This window comes from Dipodomys spectabilis, unplaced genomic scaffold (genome assembly GCF_019054845.1).
Source record: "Dipodomys spectabilis isolate Male_0828 unplaced genomic scaffold, ASM1905484v1 ptg000132l, whole genome shotgun sequence".
NCBI lineage: Eukaryota > Metazoa > Chordata > Mammalia > Rodentia > Heteromyidae > Dipodomys > Dipodomys spectabilis.
Window position 1 is genome coordinate 5,820,595 of NW_024870809.1, and position 25,422 is coordinate 5,846,016.

The following is a 25,422-nucleotide window of genomic DNA, read 5'->3' on the forward strand; positions in this document are numbered from 1 at the left end:
AGCCAGGATTACAGGTGTGAGCCACTGGTGCCTGGCGAGAATAAAATCTTATGCATAGAGAGGGCCAAGCCCATTGGCAGCTGGCTTAGCTCAGTCCAGTGCAGCTCAGCCCATCAGGAGTCTCTCCTCAGCATTTGCAGATAGCCAACTGGGCCCCAGCATGGGGCAAATGCAGTCTGTAAAGGGAACACAGATGTGCTTTTTGCCAACAGGGGTAAAAATCAAATCAAAGGCAGGCAAGCAAGCAGAGGTTAGATAGGTTTTTGAAAAACCTTCAAAAAACATTTTACTTTAAATAGGATTTTAATGCTCATGATGCCTAATGTAATACTTGTCTCTACAGAAAGCACTAGACCAATACAGCTCAATCATGAGAATGGGAGACACAGGGGGGAGTGGGGCACACAAGAGATCCCTTGGGACTTTCTTTCAACCATTCCACCCCTACCGCTTCCATGTTTCTATGGTAATGGGGTATGATAATGTCCCAGTGGTGTCTCAGTCCCACACTGCTATCTCCTGGAGAAAAATATCTGAACACTACTACTTCATGCTCACTCCACTATGAGCAAGTAAGCCAAGCGAAAACAGAATATGTCCAGGCCATTTTCAAGTGGAAAATGAGATCAGTAGGATGGAGTGTGAAGCATGAGACAGCCAGGAGAAGGGACAGTGGGGATTAATTTGACATGCTCCAATCACATCTTGCCCTAGCATAGCTTCAGCTCACTCTAGCATCTCTGACAACAGGAGAAAAATGGGAATTCAGGGCCTGGAGAAGCAAGGTTACAAGATGGTGATCCTCAAGTCCAAGGCAGCCAGTACATTCCAGTTCTTGCCTCCACAGTACTGGGAAAGGTTAATTGGGCACAGCCTGCTAATTTGGGGATAAGACTGAATATGACTTAAAGGCTGTGGTTCTCAGGCTAGATGCAAGAATAAGAGTTACCTGGGAAGCCATAAAGACTTAAATGTCTCCACATGGTACCTCAGATATTTTGATGTGAGTGATCTGAGACAAAGAATTGGGACAGCCAATGGTTTTGAAATCTCCGTACATAATTCTTCCATGCACTCAAGTGAATAACCTTAGGTTTTACCAGACCCTTCCAGAATACTATCAGATCAGAGAGGCATATCTAGGAAGAAATGGGTCAAATTTGGGTTCTAACTTCTATGTTCCCCGTAAAGTAAATTGAAAAGCTGAAAGTGTCTCCTATGCAGAGGTAGGCTAAGTGTCTCACAGTCAGTTCATTCAAGTTCTAGACAAGCACTCTACCACTAAGCCACATTCCCAGCCCCTCTTTCAAGTTCTGCTCCTAGCGTTTACCTTTTTTTTTGGTGTGGCTTGAACTCTGGGCTTGGGTGCTGTCCCTCAGCTCTTCAGCTCAAGGCTAGCGCTCTACCACTTGAGCCACAGCACACTTCCGGTTTTTTTTTTCTGGTGGTTTATGAGAGATAAGAATCTTATGGACCGGACTTTTCTACCCGGGCTGGCTTTGAACTGTGATCTTCAAATCTTAGAGTCCTGAGTAGCTAAGATTACAACATGAGCCACTGGCACCTGGCTTGCATTTATCAATTTTTTTTGGGGGGGGGGGTCCAGTTATGGGGCCTGAACTCTGGGCCTGGGCGCTGTCCCTCAGCTCTTCAGCTCAAGGCTAGCACTCTACCACTGAGCCATCTTCCCAGCCCACATTTATCAATTTTTTGGGGGCGCACCTACACCTGCTTTCAAGTTTTCAGTATATGATGTCATCATTCATTCATTTATCTTGTATGCTAATTGATCTGAACAGAAGTATAAAAAGTGTTGTGTTCATTTCAGAAGGTACACATTTGTCCTCATGATGCACTGTGGATATCTCTTAGGACACATGCATCTGACTTTATGTAACAAAAGCTGGTAGTTTATCAATCAAATCATTTTTGATATAGTGTATAAGTACTTGCTACTTGGAGGAATCTCACAGTGGATTAATTTCTTGTTGCTAGTGTAACAAATAACCTCAAGCTTTGTGGTTTAAATAACACACATCTATTTTTTGCCATGCCTGGAGGGGAAAGCCTAACATAAGTCTCACTGGGCTAAAAATGAAGTGTAGGCCCATCTGTGTCCACCTAAGGAGGTTGTAGGATAGAATTTGTTTCTTTGCCTCTTTTTGTGGCTTCTGGAGGCTGCCTACACTGTTTGGCTCATTGTCCCTTCCTTTATCAAGGCCAGTAAGGCTGGGCTGAGTCTTCTCATTGAATCTGTCTGACCTTTTCAGTTTCTTCACTTATGTGGACCCAAACAATTACATTGGTCCCACCTGAATGATCCAAGCTAATTTCCCTATTTTAGGTCAGTTGATTATCAATTATGATGAAATGATAATTTCATCCACAATCTTAATTCTTCCCTACTATATAACATGTTCACCGTTCTGAGCAATTGGATTAGGACATGGACTTTTTGGGGAGCTACACTATTCTACATCTAGCCCAGATGAAATTTTATTACAAAGTAGAATAACTGTGACATAAAGTAGAAAATTAATCTGTTTTGTATTCTTTTCTCTTTTCCTTCTATCATTCTTTTATGATGCTGGGGATCCAACCTAGAGCATTGCATGTGGTGGCACACACCTGATCCTGTTGTCTCTTATGGTTTTTCTGGTGGTTTTTTTTTTTTTTTTTTTTGGGTCTGATCATGGGTCCTGAACAATGGGCCTGGGCGCTGTCCGTCAGCTCTTCAGCTCAAGGCTAGCGCTCTACCACTTGAGCCACAGCGCCACTTCCGGCTTTTTTTTCTTTTTGCTTATGTGGTGCTGAGGAATCGAACCCAGGGCTTCAGGCATGCAAGGCAAGCGCTCTACCACTGAGCCAACTTCCCAGCCCCTCTTATGGTTTTTCATATGCACTTATTCAGTCTAAAGTAGGACATACCTGACCATCTATCATTTCATAGTAGTACCTCTAAGCACTCATGTCAACTTCCTAACCATTCACTGTTTCTTGGTACCAAAATGTAACCTTCATTTACCCCCAAATATAGTCTCACCTTGACATCATGCAGTTTCATCATGCAATCTAGTGAGTGTGTAAAGCATAGTTCTTAGTGTTGTTGGGCTATGTTCTACAGGCAACAGGGTTAGTTGTAACAAGGCAGGTGCACTGTGTGTGCAAGACAAGTGTGGGGTAAGGATACACACTTGCTCTTTCTCCTCCCATCCTGCTATTAGCCTCCAGCTTGAGCTCTTCTTGGCTCTTGGTACCAAAATCCCCTCCTTACTTTCCTAGCTTCACACAAACCTTGTTTCCACGCATCTTTCATTATGGTCCAAATCAGCGTCCAATCCCTCATCTCTCTGCTCAAACACCTATAGTGGATTCTCATTATTTGAGCACATTGAATCTGAATTCTTTGGACTGGACTGAGAACTCTGTTTTTTTTTTTGTTTTGTTTTTTGTTGTTTTTTTTTTGATCCAGTCGTGGGGCCTGAACTCTGGGCCTGGGCGCTGTCCCTCAGCTCTTCAGCTCAAGGCTAGTGCTCTACCACTTGAGCCACAGCGCCACTTCCGGCTTTTTTCTTTTTGTTTATGTGGTGCTGAGGAATCGAACCCAGGGCCTCAGGCATACAAGGCTCTACCACTGAACCACCTTCCCAGCCCCTGGACTGAGAACTGTGAAGCAACTTTTTCTGCCAACTCCCTAATCTGTCTGCCCTCTTCTCTCATTTTCCTCTCCAGCTAAGAAACTATGCTTATCAACCTGCCCATGTGGTTTGTTCATTTCTGTGCTTGCTCCTTGCCTTTGAACACATCCCATTTGTCCCTATTAACTAATTCATGCCTATCACTTCAAGATCCAGCTAAAACATGCTCTTGCAGCCAGCCAGTCTTGTAAACTCTGTCCTGTTCTTTGTTCCATACCACACTATTACATTTATTTCACATTGTCTTTTTTCCTGACTGGTATTTTGCTTCTGAAAAAGTAACAGGACTTATTTGTTGGGTACCTATTATGTACCATGCAGTATATAGTTTCTCATTTAATGGATGTATAGGTGCTCCATTTTTCAGTCAATAAGATTCGGGTTCAAAAATGTTTGGATACTTTCTTGGGTCCACACAGCTAGGAAGCAATATGGCTGGGACCTGAACCTCAGTTGTCCGATTACAGAACTCTGAACATGCTTTGTGAGTGTTGTCTCTCCAGTAAGGGTATAACTTATCTGGAGCATTGAAGCATATAACTGTGACTGCTGGATCACTTCTACAAAGCACCCTATTGCTCCTAACTCAGGCAATACCCTCAGATCCCTGCGCAGCCTATTTCCTCTCAGACCTCTGGTCATACAGGTCTCAGTCATGAACTCTGAAACTAGTTGTAGCTGGGTGTGGATTCTGGCATTCTTGGAATCCAAGCATTTGGGAGACTGAAGCAAGAGAATCATGAATTCAACAAAGCCAGCCAGGACTGCATAGTAAAACCCTGTCTCAGGAAAAAAAAAAGGGGAGGGGGGCTGGGTGAAGGTGCCTCACACCAGTAATCCTAACTACTTAGGAGGATATGATCTGAGGACCACAGTTTGAAAACCACCCCAGGCACAAAAGTATGAGAGACTCCATCTTAAATTCAGCAATAAGCTAGACTAGAGGCATGGCTCAAGTGTTAAGGTGCAAACTGTGAATGTGAATAAAAAATGAGAGTGTAAGACCCTGAGTTCAAGACCTGGTACTGGTACATGCATGCATGTACACATGTGCACGTGCCCACGCACGAACCAACTAAACAACTCCCCTAATTGGTTGTACTACAGAATCACCTAGGAAACTGGAAAAAATTCAGATGCTCAGGTATTGCCTACAACCAATGAATGCATGGTTTCCAGCAGTAGAACCAGGCATCCTTAATATATAGTCAATGTGAAAATTCACAGTGACAATGTGAAAAGAACACAGGAGGCCATTCAGTTGGAAAGCTGTTTCTCCTTATAAAGCCCTTCTATTTGTCAGGAAGTCACACCTCCCCCGCATGCCTATCTCTGATCCCCCTTCCTTACTGGTTAATTTGGCTTTTTACCCAAAAACATCTGAGGAGAGCAGCAATCACAGGTTGTGGAAATGGCCACAAGCCAATTAAACAGCACCAGGCAGGTTCCCAAACCAATGGGAATCCTGTGACTTGCAGGTGGAAAATTAACATATTAAAGCTTTCTGGGTTTCCCAAATACAAAAATAAAGTAAATAATTTGTTCTTTTAGAAAGAGCAAACTCTCTACGCTTAAGCTGTTAACACCACATCCTCCAGCCAAATCCTTTAAAAAGGGAAAGCTACACCTACTCTAAGTGCCTGCTGGTTGGCAGGCAGGCAGGCCTGCCCCATCCCTGCTGGTTACTGTATTAGCAGGAGAGCTGTGGAGGAGGCAACTGACCACCACTGCCAGACTTTGCACAGCTCACAATAACTGTTTACCAGTCTGAAGGAGCTGATCTGTGAGAAAGTTTCTAAAGTTCTGCATGCTCTGGACTTGGAGGTGAAATGGGGTTGAAGCTCTATCTACTCCGCTCCTCCCCAAGCATCCACCCTGGTTCTGTCCACATGCTCAGATCTACCTCCTCCATGATTCAAAATGAGTCTTCCTCAACTGGTTCCCTCTCTGCCTTCCTTCATCCCTCCTTTTCTTCTCTTCCTTTCTTGTTTTTGCACTAATACTGGGACTTGAACTCAGGTTCTGGGTACTCTCCCTTAGTCCCTTAGCTTTTTTTTAAATCAAGTCTGGTGCTCTGCCACTAAAGCTATAGCTCTGCTTCGAGATTTCTGGTGGTTAATTGAAGATAAGAGTCTCTTGGACTTTCCAGTCTGGCTTCAAAGCAAGAACCTTAGATCTCAGTCTCCTCAGTAGCTAGGATTACAATGGTGATCCACTGGTGCCTGCTTTCTCTGGTTTTTTTCTGCACATAATTTTTTTTTATTGTCAAGGTGATGTACAGAGGGGTTATAGTTACACAAATAAGGTAATAAGTACATTTCTTCTCAATCTTGTTACCCCTTCCCTCATTTTTCTCCTACTTTCCCTCCCATCTCCCCACCTCCAAGTTGTAGAGATCATTTCCAACATACTGTCTTGTATATATGGCTGTTGCATTGGTTCCCCCCTTGTCCTTTGTCTCACCATTCTGTTGGTTTCCCTCTCTTATTTTTGATGTTAGTACTAGAGATGGAACCCAGGAGCTTGCAAATGGTAGGAAAGCACTCAAATAGTGAACTCCATTTCTAGTAATTTGCCAAATTCTTTTGTATGTTCCAGTTCTGGGGCTTGAACTCAGGACCTGGGCACTGTCCCTGAGCTTTCCTTAGGGCTAGTGCACTACTACTTGAGTCACAGCTCCATTTTTTTAGTAGTTAATTGGAGATAAGAAGCTCATGAGGGGCTGGGAAGATGGCTCAGTGGTAGAGCGCTTGCCTTGCATGCATGAGGCCCCGGGTTCAATTCTTCAGCACCATATAAGCAAAAAGAAAAAAGCCGGAAGTGGCACTGTGACTCAAGTGGTAGAGTGCTAGCCTTCAGCTGAAGAGCTGAGGGACAGTGCCCAGGCCCAGAGTTCAGGCCACATGACCGGACCTAAAAAAAAAAAAGAGGCTCATGAACCAGGCACTGGTGGTTCATGCCTGTAAATCCTAGCTGGCTAAGATCTGAGGATTGAGGTTTGAAGCCAGCCTAGGCAGGAAAGCCCGTGAGACTCTTATCTCTAATTAATCACAGAAAAAGTCAGAAATGGCGCTGTGGCTCAAGTGGTAGAGGGATAACATAGAGTAAAAGGAGTTCAGGGACAGTACCCTGAGTTCAAGCCCCAGGACTGGCAAAAAAAAACCACACCAAAACCAAAAAGAATCTTGTGTACTTCCTGCCCCTGCTGGATTCAAACTGCTTTCCTCAGTCCTCAGCCTTCTGGGTAGCTAAGATTACAGGCATGAAGCACCGCTGCCTGGCTCTTTGCTATCATTTTTTATTTTGAGACATTTTCACTCACAATGTAGTCCTAGCCTATACCTTGAATTTATGATGTCTTTGCCTTAGCCTCCATAGTGCTAGAACTACAACAGTGCTAGGATTACAGGCATGTACCACCATGCTCAGCTTTGTGAATATATTTTCCTATAATACAACATGAGAAAAATTGGGAAGTACTGGTCTAGCAGTAGTTTTCAGTTCTTCAGTTATCCTACCATGTGGAGAAATTCTGATCACAGGTTCATCTGACAATTCCTAGCAATCCCTAATACTGGCTGACCATCCATCCTACGTGGTCAATATAGTATCTGGAGGGCTGAGAAGGGAAGGAAAGAAAACTCAACAGGGTCCAGGGTCCAGAACCACAGAATCTTACTTCACAATCTCATGCTTTCTTTCTCATGTTTCATAAGCATGTTCCTGGAGAGAAACAGCCCCATCAAAGCAGAGTTTACCTTGGCATCCATGATGCTTGTCTCCACTCGGGCCACACCCTGGTTCTCCCGGAACAGCTGGATCTTACTGATCTTGCTGAACTCAGACAGCACAGTGGTGAGGTTGGTTTTGAGGTCAATAACATGGCTGATGCCGTGACGGGGTCCCACTAGGAGAGTGGTGGCTGACTGTTTCTCGTCCTGGTGTCCAAGCATGGCCGGCCGGCAGCATTCACAGAGAAGCAGGAAGACAGAAGACAGGAGGAAACAGAAAATGCACATTGCACTGGTTCTGCTGGGTAGGGAGGGGGTGGTAGAAATGCCTGGAGCACAATATCAGGGCAGAGCCACTGCAGCAAGAGGGTTAAGTGGCCAGCAGCAGGGCTAGCTCTAGCAAAGTGGTGAAGGAAGTTCTCAGGCCTTTGGAGAACCTTCCTCTACTAAGCCCCAGACTTTCTACTGCTGGCTGCAGGCGATTTGAGACCCTCACCTAACCTTCTGTCTGACTAGACAACTTTGTGCCAAGATTTTATCCTCCCTTCCCCAACAGCCAAAAGCTGAAGTGATAAATAAACTCTACGTAACATATCAAAGGTAAATTAGATGCTTAATAGACTCTTCTGCTAGGTATAGTTGTCTCAACTGTAATCCTAGCTACTCAAGAGGTCGAGATCTAAGGATCACAGTTTGAGGCCAGCCAAGAGAGAAAAATCTGAGAGACTCTTATCTCCTATTAACCACCAAAAAGCCTCAAGTGGGACTGTAGCTCAAGTGGTATAGCCTTGAGCAAAAAAAGCTCAGGGGTAGCACCCAGGACCCTGAGTTCAAGTCCCATGACAAGCACACATACACACACACACACACACACACACACACACACACACACACACACACACACACACGAGTGTTTTAATAAGCATTTCTGGGGCTTGAACTCAGGCCTGGGCTCTGTCACTGAGCTTCTCTGTGCTCAAGGCTAGCACTCTACCAGTTGAGCCACAGTGCCACTTCTGGCTTTTTCTGAGTAGTTCATTGGAGATAAGAATCTCTCAAATTTCCTGCCCAGGCTGGTTTTAAACCACAATCCTCAGATCTCAGCCTCCTAAGTAGCTAGGATTACAAGCATGAGCCACTGATGCCCAGCTTCCTGAAATTTTAACCCAAAAGAAATGTCCAATAGAAGTTTTTGCAATGATAGATGAAAGGAAAAGAGATTTGAGGGGTGTTTGTGGGTGAAAGGAGGGTACAGGGGGCTTTCAGTGATCTCAGTATTTAAATGTCTGTCTGTAGGTGTAATAGACTGGATTCCCTTACATGGTCCTGACATACTCTCTGGAGCCATCAAACCAGAGCCTTGTTCTGGCCCACCTTTCTGCCATTAGCATCACCCTTGGGAGCCCCTTTGTCTTTCTACTGGCATTTTGATAATACTGCTTTCTTTCCCCATGCAGTTTGCAGGACTGAGTGCTCGACAGAGTGTGACAAGCACCTGGCACCAATCAGCAAGATGTTTTGAAAATTTTTTCACCTGGGTCAAGGACCTTGGGGCATATTTGTAGGGGTGGGGCTATTGTGCCCTGCATGAGCATTGCTTCTGCAGTGTCAATGTTGCACCTGCAGGGGGCGTGATGGGGCAATCAGGAAACCTGGGGTAGGGGACTACCAGAGTATGCCTAAGGCCAGTGAAATAGAGCAGGGGCTGGCAAAAGGGCCTGTGGGCTAAATCCATCCTATCACCTGTTTTGTGTGGACCAGGAGCGGGGAATGGTTTTTATATTTTAGATGGCTGGAAAGAAACTCAAAGGACCATGTTTGTTTTTTTTTTTAATAAAAACAAATTTTGTGGCATGTAAAACTTATATGAAATTCAAATTTCTGTGTCCCTAAATAAGCTACTGTCACAAACAATGCTTATTTGTTAATATATTGTCTAGTGCTTTCATGCTAAGATGGCAGGGATGAGGAGCTGTCCCAGACAAACATTTGGGGGCTGGGAAGGTGGCTCAGTGGTAGAGCACTTGCCTTGCATGCATGAGGCCCTGGGTTCGATTCCTCAGCACCACATAAGCAAAAAGGAAAAAGCCAGAAGTGGCACTGTGGCTCAAGTGGTAGAGCGCTAGCCTTGAGCTGAAGAGCTGAGGGACAGCACCCAGGCCCAGAGTTCAGGTCCCACGACTGGACCAAAAAAAAAAACAAAACCAAACATTTGGCACATCCATAAGAGCCTATAATCTTTACTATCTCACCCTTTTCAGGAAAAGGTTGCCAACCCCTAAAATAGAAGAGGGACACAAAAGAATTACAAAAGGGTTCTTAAAAAATGCAGGTGGCTCCTAGTATCCATGAGAGTTTAGTTCCAGGGCTTCCCCTTGAAGGTTCTAATATCCATATATGCTCTGGTATATACATAGGTATGTATAATGTATAAAAATGCATAATTTATAATATCTAAATCGTGCATTTTTATTACCTTTAAATAGTTGGACAAAGAGTTTTCAATCCAACATATCAATTTATGTGTATAGTACATCTCAAATATATATATATATATATATATATAATTTTTATTTTAGGATTTGATTTTAGGATCTCATACTTGTTAGGTAGGCACTCTATCACTTCATCCATGTCTCTAGCCTCTTTTACTAATTTCTTCTAATAGGGTTTTATGTTTAGCAATCCTCATATTGATGATTCCCGTATAGCTGGGATGACAGGTGCATACCACTTCACCTAGCTTTCATTGGTTGATGGTAAGGGTCTTGCAAACTTTTTGTCTGGACAGGCCTTTAGCTGAAGTCCTTTGGATTTCTGCCTCCTGTGTAGCTAGGATTACAGGTGCTAGCCACCTTGCCTGGCTAGTGTGTGTGTGTGTGTGTGTGTGTGTGTGTGTGTGTGTGTGTGTGTGTGTGTGTCCATGTGGATGTATATATTTAAGATTGGGTATCACTAGGTAGACTAGGCTGATCTCAAACTCACAATCCTCCTGTCTCAACTTCTGAGTGCTGGGATCATAGGTAGATAGGTAGCAGCATGCCCAACTCTCTTACATATCTTTTCAAAACTTTTGAAGTTTTTGTTGTTATTGTTGTTGGTCATGGGGACTGAACTCTGGGTCTGGGTGCTGTCCCTCAGCTCTTTAGCTCAAAGCAAGCGCTCTACCACTTCAGCCACAGAGCTTTGGCCTTTTCTGCTTGTGTGGTGCTGAGGAATCGAACCCAGGACCTCATGCATGCAAGGCAAGCATTCTACCACTGAGCCACTTCCACAGCCCTGCAGTTTATTTTTTATTGGTACTGGGGGTAAAATTCAGGGCCGGACACTTGCTAGTCGAGTGATCTACTACTTGAGCCATGCCTCTCCAGTCTTTTTGCTTTTGGTTTGTTTTTCAGAAAATGAAAATATCTTCTGCTTTTTACTCAGGCAGTCCCTGGAGTGTGATCCTCCTATCTGTTTCACTCAAATAGCTGGGATTACAGGAGTGTAACACCATGTCTGGCCACATCTTACATATACTTGATATTATTTACAATACCTAATTAGCGTAAATGTGGTGTTAACATCTGTCATATGTTTTGCTTAGGAAATAATTAAAATAAAAAGCCTATATATATATTCAGTACTGCCACATTTTTTCTTAGAGTAATTTTTGGTTCACATTTGGGATCCATAGATGTGGAAACCTTGAATTCAAGGTCCTTCCTGTGCCACCTCTACCCAAGGTCACCAACAAAGAGCTGCCCTTCCTCCACCACACCCACCCCATCACACCCTCCCCTACCATACCCCACTGACCAGGCCCACAGTGTTGAACAAAACGCCAGTGAAGGTCGGAAGTTCATTCAGAATTCGAAGGTACTGGAGCTTTGCTTGAATTGCAGAGCCCTGTGGAAACAACCCACCCTGGAATATGAGAAGCCCCACAAGCACAGGAAAAACAAATTTATGTTAACAAAAGAGGAGTCTCAATATCAAGACAGGCACCAGTCACTAAGCTATGCTGTGGGAATGAGGAGAGGCTGGGGTGAAACTAGAGGAAGGTTCCAGATTGGACTGCTCTCACCTCTACCATTCTCCCTTTCCAAGCCTCCTGATCCTGGCTCTTAAAGCATCCAACTGACTCATTTTGAGCTTGCTTTTAATTCTAATACTTTCTTTCACCTCTGATACCCACTTCATCTATGCTTTTTTTTCTGAGATCCTTCAAATCCTTTGAGCCACTTAGGCACTGCCCATCTGAAGCTGAGGGTCTTACTCTGCTTTTTCATTGAGTAGCATGACATCTCAAGCCTGCTCTTCACCTGATCTTCTAGACCTCTGTCAGCATCTCTAAGGCTATTGAGAAATCTCTGACACTGGACTCCATCCTCTCATCTGCAATAATCACCAAATTATCTTCACTTTTCCCAACTCTCTCCAACCTCTTTATCTCTATTCTTTTGCCCTATAGCCATTTGCCTTGACATTCTCTCTTGTGGCAGAGGGAGTCAGATTACTTTTATTTACTACAGATACTCTTCCCTCAGCTGCCTCCATCCTTCCCTCAGTTGCCTCCACCCACTGTTAGCAGGAGCATCCAAAACCATAGTAACTTTTTTTTGTGGGTTGTTATAGGGCTTGAACTCAGGGCGTGGGCACTGTAGCTTTTTTTTTTTCAGTTGTGGGGACTGAACTCTTAGCTTGGGCACTGCCACTCGGGTCTTCCGCTCAAGGTTAGCACTCTACCACTTGAGCCACAGCGCCACTTCCGGCTTTTTTTCTGCTTATATGGTACTGAGGAATTGAACCCATGGCCTCATGCATGCAAGGCAAGCACTCTACCACTGAGCCACCTTCTCAGCCCCTGTCCCTAGCTCTTTTGTTTAAAGCTAGTGCTCTACCACTTTGAGCCATAGCACTGATTTTCTCATGATTAATTGGAGATAAGAGTCTCATGGACTTTCCTGCTCAAGCTGGCTTTGAACCACAATCCTCACATCTCAGATTCCTGAGTAGCTAGAACTACAGGTGTGAGCCACCAGTGCCCCATCCCATAGTAACTTTAATCACAACTGCTTCCTGCTTCAATCCTGCTTCCGTTCTCTGAGCCTACCTCCAAGCCCCAGCACAGAAGGTCTTCTGAACAGACTCCTGTTGACTTCCCTACCTCTTCTCTTGTCCCTGCTACACCCCATGCCTTCTGTGTACTTGCTAAGAGTAAGCTATCTGCTTTCCTGCCCTCATACCATAGTCTCTCCTATCTCTGGACTTCTGTACAAATGGATTTCTCTGCTTAGGAAAGTCTTCCACTACCTAACCCAACCAACTTATGTAGACAAACTCCTAGCTATCTGTCCTTTCTTCAAGACCAAGATCTAGCACCAAATGTACCAGTTCCTGGCGTGTTCTTCCTCTCCCAGCCTGTGCTTAGTGTCCCTCCTCTGTGTTTCCAGAGCTCATGGAACCTATGACATTGTGTTGGGGCTGACTATTGTGTTTCTGCATTAGACCGTGCCTGATTCTGTCATGCCTTCTTCAGCTTTGTATCTCCAGGCTCAAAAATATAAAATGCTAGTGGTGGAGATGGTGGTGAGCACTGGTGCTCTCAGCTGAGAAGAAAACAATGCTATTAAATATGTGCAGCAAGGTGGGAATGGCTTAGCTTTCTGAGAGAAATTGGCATCTTAAAATAGAAGCTAGCTGGCAATCCAAGAAATCTGGAATGGCTGAAAAATATGAGTGGGATCCATCCATGTCCTGCATCTACATCCCTGTGTAGATTCTAGCATTTCTCACCACTCAATAGCCTCTGGGGTAGGAAACAAGTACATGGAGCCTCAGAAGCCTAAGAAGGGACTACAGAGTCAGTACCAGGGGAGGCAGGAGAGAGGTCTCTCATAGGCAAAGGTGTGTGCACAGAAATTGGAGAACAGCACAGTTGTAACCTTGGCCCTCATGTTTTCCCTGTGGTCCATTCTGCACATTAGGCCTTGTCACATCCTCCACCCACACCCTGGTTGGGCTTTTATGTTCCAGAATTCCACATCCCAGGACTGATGAACTTGAGAAGTAGAGCAGTCATTTCCACAGAAAGCATGTGTCTCTCCTGGGGGTAATGCATGCCATAGGACACATGCTCAATTAGCACTAATTGGTGAAAGAATAGAAGAATAGTGTTTGGTCACTTTGCATTGAGGACCCAAAACTTGCTCAATGAATTCTACTCTGAGTTGTGACTCAGAGAATCTCTGAGTTGTGACAGACTCCTGTCTGTAACAGCCCCATACTTCATACCAACCCAGATATATACATGAGTCAAAAATTAGGGAACCCCAGAAAATGAACAGACACCTCCATCCTCCCCAAGACCTCTAGTGCCTAAACACAGTGCCTAATTGCCTTTAGTACCTTGGTGCCACTAGAAGGATGAGTTTGGTGAGCTTTCAGTTGCTGAGAGAGAGATTTTCGAAGGTTCTTCTCTTTAATGCCCTGCAGGAGGGAGGGGGGAAGAAAGGGTTCCAAACCCCACTCCTTCCTAAAAGCAAAAGAAAAGGAAGAGGTTAGTAAGAGAGACGAAGTAAGACAGAGAGAAGATGGTAAGACAAACTGACTGAAGCAGAGTGGCAGAGATGGACAAATAGAAATTGAGAGAAGGGGCTGGGGACAGAACATCATTGGTCCTCAGTGGGAACTGTAGCTGTAGGCTACAACAGTCTAGGTGTGAAGACTTTTGATTCTCACTCCTACAGCATGCATACTTTTGTGAAATGCACAGCAGAGCATCTTCTCCCTATGCAGCAATCTGTCCCCACTCCAAAGGGTTCTCCACAACTCACTCCACATTCTTGAGTGAGATCTTCTGAGTAGGCCGAGTAGCTGAGACAGTGATATAGATGTGGAGGGCAGCAAGGCCCAAAAGCATCTCTGGCTTAGGGTCCATTCCAAAGCGTTCTCGGATAACATCATTTCGACTCTGTGAGAGAGGGCAGGACAAATTAAGTTAAATGGACATTTTCTTCCCACCCCAATCTAGCCCTTTATCATGTAGAAAAGAATTAGGCATCATTTAAGGCAGGAGGGATCAAAGGGATGAGGAAGAGAAGAGACACCATTCGCTTTACTCAGCAGGTACTAGACAGCCTTCTCAGTGACAGGTGCACACAGAGGCAAGGCCCAAGTGGGAAGAAAACTAAGTTTACTGCCCAAGTGAGACATAGCACCACTTTTCTTCTTTCCTCCTGTCATAAAAGATCTTCCCATCTTTTTTTCAGGGCCCTATTCACATTCCTCCCAGTCATACAAGGCTCTTCTACTAGTTCAAATAGGAACAAAGAGAGATATTGGGAGGGGCTTTCCATGGAGCTCTGACTCAGAATCCCAATATAAGATAGACTGCAGGGATGGGACAGACATTATATTCTTTGAGGTCTTAAGGCCAAACACATTGATGAGTCACTCTCCTTCTATGCTGTCATGGGTGTGAGGTTTCCTAGAACCAATGGCCAACAGTATGATAACAAAACAAACCCACAAACAAATGACAAAAAGGGGGAAAAAACCTTACAAACAAATAACAAAAATAAAAAAACAAGACAGCTGCTGGAAGCTCATGCTTGTAATCCTAGCTACTCAGGGGGCTGAGATCTGAGGATCATGATTCAAAGCCAGCCCGGGCAGGAAAGCCCATGAGACTCTTATCACCAACCACTAGAAAACTGGAAGTGACATAGTGTCTTAAGTGGTAGAGCACTAGTCTTGAGCTGAAAGCTCAGGGACAGCGCCCAGGTCCAGATTTCAAGCCCCACAACCAACAAAAACAAACAAACAAACAAACAAACAAATAAATAATTTTTTAAAACCCTACCACCACCACCACAAACAACAACAAAAACTCTCATTTCCATTTCCTGGAATTTGTTTCAATACATAGTATTTTAAATGTCCAGAGGAGTTATGCTCTTGGGTTTTCCCCCTTAGAGTACCCCGCTTTGGTCTCACTGTGTGTGAATGCCTAGATTCCTGTATAAATTATCATGTCCCAGTGCATTTTAGTTCTACCTCCCACATATGAGAGAAAACATGCACCATTTGTGTCTTTTAGCGTGGCTTACCTCACTTAACATGATTTGTTCTAGGTCCATCCAGTTCCCTGCAAGTGACATAATATTATTCTTTCTAATGGATGAATAAAATTCCATTGTGTATACGTTCCACATTTTTTGGATCCACTCATCTATTGTAGGTCATCCACATTTGGCTATTGTGAATAGTGCAAGTGTCTTTACAGTATCCTGGCTTGTGAAGTTCTGGTAGATGCACAAGAGTGGTATGACTGGGTACTACCAATTTTTTAGTTTATATATTAATTGTACCAACAGTTTTTACCATGCTATTTTAGATGTGCCTATATTGTATTATGATCAGAATAATTCTCTCTATCGCTTCACTCCCCCCCATCCTCTCAACCCTTAGTTTTTTGTTTTTTTTGGGGGGGGGTCCAGTCGTGGAGCCTGAACTCTGGGCCTGGGTGCTGTCCCTCAGCTCTTCAGCTCAAGGCTAGCACTCTACCACTTGAACCACAGCACCACTTCCGGCTTTTTCTGCTTATGTGGTGCTGAGGAATCGAACCCAGGGCCTCAGGCATGCAAGGCAAACACTCTACCACTGAGCCACCTTCCCAGCCCCTGTAACATTTTTTGTGTGCCATTATTAGGGATTGAACTCAGGGTCTCATGTTCTCACTAAGCTTTCTCACTTAAGCTTGGCAATCTACTACTTAAGCCCACCTCCAACTTTCAGCTTTTTGGTGGCTAATTGGAGGTGAGCATACCATGCATTTTTTTGCCTGGGTTGGTGTTGAACTCCAATCCTCAGATCTCAGCCTCTTGAGCAGCTAGGATTATAGGCATGAGCCTCCAGTGCCTTGCTACAAATCCCTTATTGATCAGTAGTTTTCACTGAGATCCTTTATGGTTCTTGGCAATACATATGAAAGTAACTAAAAATAGATTATAAACTTAAATGTAAAACTTAAGCTGACAAAACTTCTAGAAAAAATATAAAGGGGGTTGGGAAGGTGGCTCAGTGGTAGAGCGCGTGCCTTGCATGCATGAGGCCCTTCGTTCGATTCCTCAACACCACATAAGCAGAAAAAAAAAAGCCGGAAGTGGCACTGTGGCTCAAGTAATAGAGTGCTAGCCTTGAGCTGAAGAGCTGAGAGACAGCACCCAGGCCCAGAGTTCAGGCCCCACGACCAGACCCCCCCCCCCCCCAAAAAAAATATATATATATAGGATCATTGTGACCTAGAGTTAAACAAATATTTTCTAGATGCAACACTGGAAACATTGTCCATAAAAGAACAAATAACAAACTGGACTTAATCAGTATTCAAACATATGCTCTGTAAAATATTGTTTAGAGATTGAAAAGGCAAGCCACAGAATAGGAGAAAATAATTGAAAATAACACATCTGACAAATGACTTGTTTCCAGAATAGATAAAGAACTCCCAAAATTTGGTAATAGGAAAACAAACAACTCCCCCCAAAAAAGCTAGAAAATGATTTGAACAGACATTTACCAAAGAAGATGCACAGAAGTTACTCAACATCATTATTCATTAGAGAAATATAAGTGGATGCCACAATAAGATCTTATATAGTACTAGAAAGATTAAAGTAACATTTTGACAAGGATGTGGAGAAACTGGAACTCTAATATATGACTGGTAAGAATGTAAGATGGTACAATCTTTGGAAAATACTGTTGCACTTTCTTTCAAAAATTAAAGAAGTAGTCAGGCACCAGTATAGAAGTAGCCAGGCACCAGTGGGTCATACCTGTAATCCTAGCTACTCAGGGGAGTGAGATATTAGGATCACAGTTCAAAGCCAGCTGGTGCAGAAATGTCTCCAGGAGATGCTTATCTCCAATTAATCACTCAATATCCAGAAGTGGAGCTTCTGGTTTAAAGTGGTAGAGCACTAGCCTTGAGCAAAAGAGTTCAGTGACAGCACAAGGTCCTAAATTCAAAATCTATGATCACCACTACCACCAACAAAACAAACAAACAACCAAAAAAAAAAACCCTAAAGAAGCAAGGCAGGTACTGGTGACTCATGCCTGTAATCTTAGCTACTCAGGAGGCTGAGATCTGAGGATCTCAGTTCAAAGTCAGCCTGGACAAGAAAGTCCATGAGACTCTTATCTCTAGTTAAGCACCACCACTAACAACAATAACTAAAAAGCCAGAGTGGAGTTGTGGCTTGAGGAAAAATCCTCAGGGACACAAGCCCTGAGTACAAGCCCCAAGACTTGCACAAAAAAATGAAACAAAATAAACCAAAACTAAAGAAAGATAGCTGAGCTTGGTGGCAAATATCTGCAATCCTTGCAGTCAGAAGGCAGAGGCAGGAGTATTACAAGTTGGAGCCCAACCTGAACTACATAGCATGCTTCAGCTTAGACCCTGTCTGAAATCTGGTCACCTAGAAAAGAATACTAAAGAAAAATAGATCTACTGTATGAGCAAATCCATTTAATTGTTATTTGCACAGGAGAAAAAAAGCATGTGCTAATACAAATATTTGAATATGAAAGCTTTATTTGTAATACCCAAATATCTATCACCAGGTACAAAAAAAATCTGGGATAGTACTTGACAATAAAAACAAAAGAAATATTGATATATGCAACCACACAGATGGATTGTGATAGAAAAATAAGCTAGACTAAAATAACAATGCATACTGTATATATAAACTTAAAAAAATAAATTTATAGTTAGGGAAAGCAGCTCAAAGGTTGCCTGGTGCTTGGGGAGAGGAATTTGCAGAGGAGCTTCAGGAAATTTCTGGGGATATTATATATGCTCAGTATGTTGATAGCAATGATGGTTTTGATGGTAATGTGTGTGTGTGTGTCACAATTTATAGTGTGTACTTTAAACAGGTATAGTTTGTTGTATGTCAATTGGACCTCAAAAATGGATATATAAAAAAGAAGAAATATACAGAGGGAAGAAATCTAGAAATTGTCTTGTCATCAAATTCCAAAATATTAGAATGAAGGTAATCCTCAAAAGTATGAATGAAGAAATTCAAGGCAAACAAAATGAGAACTGGGCTGGGAAGGTAACTCAGTGGTAGAGCGCTTGCCTTGCATGCTTGAGGCTCTGGGTTCGATTCCTCAGTACCACATAGCAGAAAAAACTGGAAGTGGAACCCTTGGCTCAAGTGGTAGAGCACTAGCTTTGAGCTGAAGAGTTGAGGGACAGCGCCCAGGCCCAGAGTTCAGGCCCCACAACCGACAAAAAAAAAATGAGAACGAAATTTCTAAAATTCATAAAGCAACCACACAACTCACTGCTCCCCTCTAGGGTTGGCAAAGGAACCTGAGAAGGAGAAATATTCATAACATTTTAGATGGTCACAAAGGGCAGAAAGGACAACCACGATGTCTTACAGCACTTTATCAGGTGTCATAATCAGAGACAAATGAAGTTCCTTCCCCTACCTTTCAAGTGCTTTGTATATCCTGTGGGCACTTTAAACTCAACATGTCTCAAAATTAACTCATCTTGTCCCCAAACCCACTCCACTGCCTCCATTCCATGACTTGAGTAATGACACCATTTCTATGAAACACTCATTAAGTCAAAGTGTATTGACTGTACCTTTTAAGTCTCCTTTGAGTTCCACCCCATCCCTCCATCACAGTCCTGATTTCTCCTTAGGATAATAGCAAAGTTCCCCAGGTAGAGTACTTCCTTATCACTGTGTAATCTTCTGAAATTGCTTATCTGACCAGGCTATTCATTCATCATTTATGTGTCCCCACTCTCCAGCAGAATTTCTTTACCTTGTCTCTACATTAGTCTCACCTGAAGAATTTTTCAAAATGCCAATATTTTGGCCCCACTACCATACTTTTTTCATCCGTTTTAGGTGGGCCAGAAGGTTTTTTTTTTTTTTTAATCAAAGGCTAGTGGCTAAGGTTAATATCCACTGTCTTGAAAGTAAAATAGGCTCTTTTGAGGGGAGAATACCCGTGGTATGGTGGAAGGCTAATGAGAGTAAATGAAGGTGAATAAGGTTGAAGTAGTTTATTTGCATGCATAAAATCTGTTGAAATTGTTTTAAGAAGGGGGGAAGAGAGGTGAGAGTGTGATGGAGATGAGTTTGATTGGGGGTACACTGTATGCATGTATAGAAATGTTATGACACCGATGTACAAGCAAGGTATGCTAATAAAGAAGAACCATTGTACTAAAAGAGGATTTGGGGTATCAGAATCTGATAGACGGTCTGTTAAAACAGATCACTGAGCTTTACCTCAAGAGTTTGTGATTCAGGAGGGCTGAGCTAAAGACCAAGAATTTGAACTCCAGTAAGTTCCCAGTTGGGGCTGATGCTGCTGGTTCAGGAATACTGTGAACATTGCTCGGTCTCTATCATAAAGCCTAACAAGCCCTTGGTCACCTGGTTCCTGTCTCTCCAACATCATTTCCAACTGCTTCTTATGTCACATCCTGCACTGCAACTATCATACATGGCTCACAGTTTTCTCATCATGCCATGCATGAAAGTAAGAGCCCCTACTTACAATATATAGTAAACATCACTATTCCTTCAAAGCCAAGAGCGTGCCTGAATCATTTTTTGGGGAGGGGGGTCTGGTCGGGGGGCCTGAACTCTGGGCCTGGGCGCTGTCCCTCAGCTCTTCAGCTCAAGGCTAGCACTCTACCACTTGAGCCACAGCGCCACTTCCGGCTTTTTTTCTGCTTATGTGGTGCTGAGGAATCAAACCCAGGGCCTCATGCATGCAAGGCAAGCACTCTACCACTGAGCCACCTTCTCAGCCCTGCCTAAATCATTTTTATGCCTGAATCGTTTCTTCTATAAAGCCTTCACTGTCTCTCTCTCAGGAATTTATTCCTGAGTGTCCTCATTGACATTGAACTCTGCCATCGTTGTATTTATTTATGCATACATGAGCTCTAGTGAGCCAGGATGGTTCTTTCTTCACCTCTGATTGCCAGTATCTAGCATTTGGCTTGGCTCAGAGTAAGTGCTCAATAAATATTTCTGGATGTAGTGAGTTGGGAACTTATTCCTTACTGGAGCTAGGTACTGCAGTTTGAGATCCCCTGAGACATAAAAGGGCTTGTTAAACTTTGGGATCTTGTGAAGGCACTAGTTACTGGGGTTGCTCATTCCTGAAAATGGATGAGCTTTGTGAGGATACTTAGGTAGGACTAAACCACGGCCAAATCAAGTCACAAGATCAATCTACTTTGCCATGGACCACAATGGTAGCAGAAAAAAAGGGCTTTCAGAGCTATGAGGAGATTGGAAAGACTTAACATACTGACTTAATTGTGATGCTAGATCAATCTGCCTTTTTGTCCACATAGCTGCCTGTGTATCCCCAAGCCAGACTCTACCTGGATGTATAGGTACTCAAAAGCAGCAGGATCCCGACGCAGTAGTTCCACGGGGTCTTTGGGAAAGAAGCTTATTCGGAAGAGGCATTTCATTCCATGATAATGGGTCCGCTGTACCACCTGAATTCAAGGATGAGAGGTGGGGACAAGATATCTAGAATGAATGGAAGTCAGTTTGGTGGCTTCTTAAAGTAGGGCTAAGGACAGAGCTAGGCTGCTGTTTTCTATCTGGTAAGATTCATGTTCAGTAGTCTTCTTTACTGAGTTTTCATGTACCCATGTCCAAAAATATCAAATGGGAAATTCCAGAAATAAATAATTCATGGGGTTTCAATGCCTTTTATTATAGTACCTTTTATAAATCTTCTATTTTATTGCTAGTTATTGTTATTAATCTGTTACTGTATCTAAATTATACATAAAATGTTGTCATAGGCATGTAAGTGTAGGGAAAAAACAGTATATATAGAGTTAGTATGCTGAGGGCTGAATTTGTAGATTTTTTCCCAAACATTTCTTCTTTTTTGTGTCTTAATTTTCCCTTCCTCCCTCTCTCCCTCCTTTCCTTCTTTCCATCCTCTTTCTTTTTTAAAATTTTATTTATTTAATTTTTTTTGGGTCCGGTTGTGTGCCTGAACTCTGGGCCTGGGAGCTGTCCCTCAGCTCTTCAGCTCAAGGTTAGCGCTCTATCACTTGAGCCACAGCGCCACTTCTGTCTTTTTTCTTTTTGTTTATGTGGTGCTGAGGAATCGAACCCAGGGCTCATGCATGCAAGGCAAGCGCTCTACCACTGAGCCACCTTCCCAGCCCCTATTTATTTTATTTTTTATCAGTCCTGGAACAGCTTTTTTTGTTCAAGGCTAGCACTCTACCACTTGAGCCACAGAACCACTTCTGTTTTTTTTTCAGTTTATATGGTTCTGAGGAATTGAACCCAGGGCTTAATGCATACTAGGCAAGCATTCTACCACTAAGACACATTGCCAGCCAATCCTCTTTCTTGCCTGAGTGCTTCACTCAGTGCTGGTTAGCCTGAAATGGCCTTTGTAGCCTAGGCTGACCTCAGCCTCTTGAGTGTGGGAATAACAAGCTTGTCTCACCACATTCAGCTTGATTTTGGCTTGTTTGGCTTGCACATAAGCTCTAAAAGGGTCTTTCTTCCCAATGCTCCCTCTCTAGTTCTTATCTGCATAAAACTACTGAATCTACCTGCTTACTTGACACTTGGGTGTTTGACCATTGGTGAAATCTCATCCTAACTAGCAATCCTGTATTTCTCCAGCCTTTTTTTATATGGCTAGGAACATCAGACAGTTCCTCCTCTATCTTGGCCCTACTGAACTCATTTCCAATTCTCAGTTTATGCCATTCCCTGACCTTTGTCTATCACTGCTTTATTCAAGTTTCCCCTTAAGAAGCAGAATGGTTTATCAGGTGCCGGAGACTTGCTACTAAAGACTACAATTAATGATCTTCACATCCTCTTTTGAAGTCACAAAGGACATGACCAAGAACCCTCTGGATATGAGTAGTAACCACCTCTGCTACTGAAATGTGGCTTCTGGAAGCTGGTTGAGCATATTGTTAAAAATTTTCTAGATAGGGAGCATCTCAGACTCTCTTCTCTAGGAAAAGCAGCACACACGTACCAAGCCAGGCTAAAGGAAATACTTACATAAGCCAGAGGCTGCTTGTCCTGGAGAAGCAGGAACTTGTGGTTCTGCTCCGGCCCAGCATACTCAAGGACCAGAGCGAAGTGCTCAATATATCTCAGTGAGAGACGGTCCTGTAAAGTCACCATCACATCCTATAGGAGAAAAAGTACTTTGAAAGCGGAAATCCATTATGGCTCTAAGCTAACTAAGTAGCAAACATATAAGGAGGATAGACAACCAAGTACAAACATCCTATGGAGAAGGTAGAGACAGCAGTCTTCATGGTGGTCCAAGTACTGGATTTCAGGATGAAAAAAGGGGCCCATGAGTGCTGCCTACAGGTCTGGACCCAGGGGAACATCACATACCCAGGACTTGGAGGTGTCTGTCTCTGAATTATCCCTGATTGGACATATGGAAAAAGAAGGTTGTGTCACTGCTTCCAGCCCTCCTTCTACTAGACAAGTAATTGAGTGCTCACTGAGTGCCAAGTACTGTGTTGGTTCTCTTCTCCCCTTCTCTCATCAATCAAAATGTCTACTCTGCCTTGCCTGTCAACTCTTAGGAATTAACAAAAGCAAAAGCTACATTTCTATGATTAAAAAGTAGACTATTTCCGGATTCATAATCTAAATCAAATGACTTGAGTTACTGGCAAAATGTTCATTTTTGGCCGTAGCTGGCTTTTATAGATGATCAATTTAGCAACTTGAAAAATGTGTCCATGCAGAGGAACAATGTCACGTGTCTGCTGTACAGTCATAAATCTGACAACTTCTGGGCTCCGTCTGCTCTGGTGCCCTACTTTTAATACTAGGGCGTCTGGAAACATTATCAGTGGGGGCTGCCCAAATGTCATTTTTGAGATTTCCTCCATCTATTTGCTATGACTTCAGCATCCATACTGGGCGCCAGTGTGTGCATTTGTGCACTCAGCATCTCCTCTCAGTCACCAAAGGCTGTAAAGAAGCAGGCTAGAAGGGTCATAGAGCTCTGTGACAGCTCAGCCGACTAAACAAGCCCCTCAGTGAACACTGCAAGACACTCAGCCATTGAAATGGTAGACTGGAAAGTGCTGGGTACTTGAGAGGATGTCTTTGTATTATCCAAGTAGTCACAGAGGTACCCGTATTGCTGAAGCTCTGGCAGGAACAAATGAGGTTTTCTTTGCAGTTCAGCTGCATTGGGATTGTGGACAGCCAAGCCGGCAATTGCCAACTGGTGTTACAAGTGTAACAGCCCATGTGCCAGGCTGTCAATTCACACAGGTACCTCTCTGGGACAAGTGGCTTGGCAGCCTGTCAAAGTTCCAATGAATAGCCATGCACCCTTCCTGAAGTCAGACTGGGATCTCAAGTGAGGGGAACACTGCTATCATGGAAGCCACTATGGTGGTAATGATGTGAGGTGGGAGAATGTGTGAAGAAGCTACCAGAGGGAAGGAGTTGGCAGCATATGCTCTCATACAAAGACAGAGCCTACACTGGGCAAAGCAACCTATGAAGAAACACTAAAGAAGATTCTGACACAGAGATACACACATCTGGATGAGGGACTTTGGAGATCTCCTGGGTGACTTTAATTCGTGTGTGTGTGTGTGTGTGTGTGTGTGTGTGTGTGTGTGTGTGTGTGTGTGTGCCTGTACTGGCCCTTGAACTCAAGGCCTAAGCCTAAGGCCTTTATTTTGTTACTCACAGATGCTACTCTGCCACTTGACCAACAGGTCCACTTCTGTTTTTTTGCTGATTAATTAGGGATAAGGGTCTCATGGATTTTTCCGTCTGGGCTGGCTTAAAACCAAAATCCTCAGTCTCAGTCTCCTGAGTAGCTAGGATTACAGGTGAAAGACACCACAATCAGCTTAATTCTGCATAATTCCTCTTAGCAAAAGTTTCCTGGTCTAGGTTCTTTTTTATTTATTATTTATTTTTTATTTTTTTGCTAATCTTGGAGCTTGAACTCAGGGCCTGGGAACTGTCCCTGAGGCTCTTGTGCTAAAGGTTAGCACTCTACCACCTGAGCCACAGAGCCACTTCCAGCCTTTTCTGTTTATGTGGTACTGAGGAATTGAACCCAAGGCTTCACCCATGCTAGGCAAGCACTCTACCACTAAGTCATATTCCCAGCCCGGTTCTTTTCTTCTCTTCTTTTTTCTTCTTTTTTTTTTTTATAGCCCCAGTGTGGGAATCATAAGACACCTGTGGACCAAGGCAGGTTTTCTGCATAGGTGTTATAGCCCTTCAGCAATAATAGGCTGCACTGGTTGCACAAAAAAACCTTCATTTTGGAATAGCAGTCTCTTTCTGGAGAGAGTCCAGAAAATCAGGAATGGACAGTTGTGTTCCAGAGCAGAGTGAACGTAGGTTAAATTGTATCATCGTCTCTGTTCTTGGAGACTAAGAGAATCACTAGGACTTTTTCATGCCTGGCTGAGCTGTTAAGAATCACAGTTCAGTAATTGCTCTTCCTGTGAAAAGCATAGCTGAAAGGGCTGTGGCTGGACTTTTCAAATCTCGGTTCCGTGCTTAAGATTTGGTTGCAAAGCATGGCTAAGTTAACCTCCCAAGAAACTGCATTTGTTTATTTCTGTGTGTAAACTTGTGTAGATATTATTGTATCAATACAAATAAGTTTTGCTTTATAAATGGCATGATAATATTAACAATCCTAGTCCTTAATAATCTTTTAGGATCCGAGGAATGTGAACATGAAACAGCTCAGAAGCAGATGTGCACTCTTGTGCACAACCACATTTTAACAATCAACACACAGTTGGGCTTGCAAAGTCCACCACTTCAATGGAGGACTGTGCATTTTTGTAGCCTTGTGTTCATGAGCATTGAGAGCAGTGAGCAGCCATGTGCAGTCTCAGAGGAACATAGGACAAACAGCTGACCGAGGAAAAA

At 43.4% G+C, this 25,422-nt stretch overlaps 1 protein-coding gene across 1 annotated transcript in view; it reads right to left on the reverse strand.

Annotated features, from left to right (window-relative positions):
* Positions 1-25,422, reverse strand: part of Frmpd3 (FERM and PDZ domain containing 3) — a 90,261-nt gene that overhangs the window by 22,200 nt on the left and 42,639 nt on the right. The window contains exons 7-12 of the mRNA XM_042690070.1: positions 22,537-22,668; positions 20,862-20,981; positions 14,251-14,387; positions 13,823-13,949; positions 11,231-11,320; positions 7,457-7,636 (exon numbers count right to left, since the gene is read on the reverse strand). Of these exons, the coding sequence (XP_042546004.1) occupies positions 7,457-7,636; positions 11,231-11,320; positions 13,823-13,949; positions 14,251-14,387; positions 20,862-20,981; positions 22,537-22,668 (786 nt within the window). The remainder of the gene's footprint in view (positions 1-7,456; positions 7,637-11,230; positions 11,321-13,822; positions 13,950-14,250; positions 14,388-20,861; positions 20,982-22,536; positions 22,669-25,422) is intronic.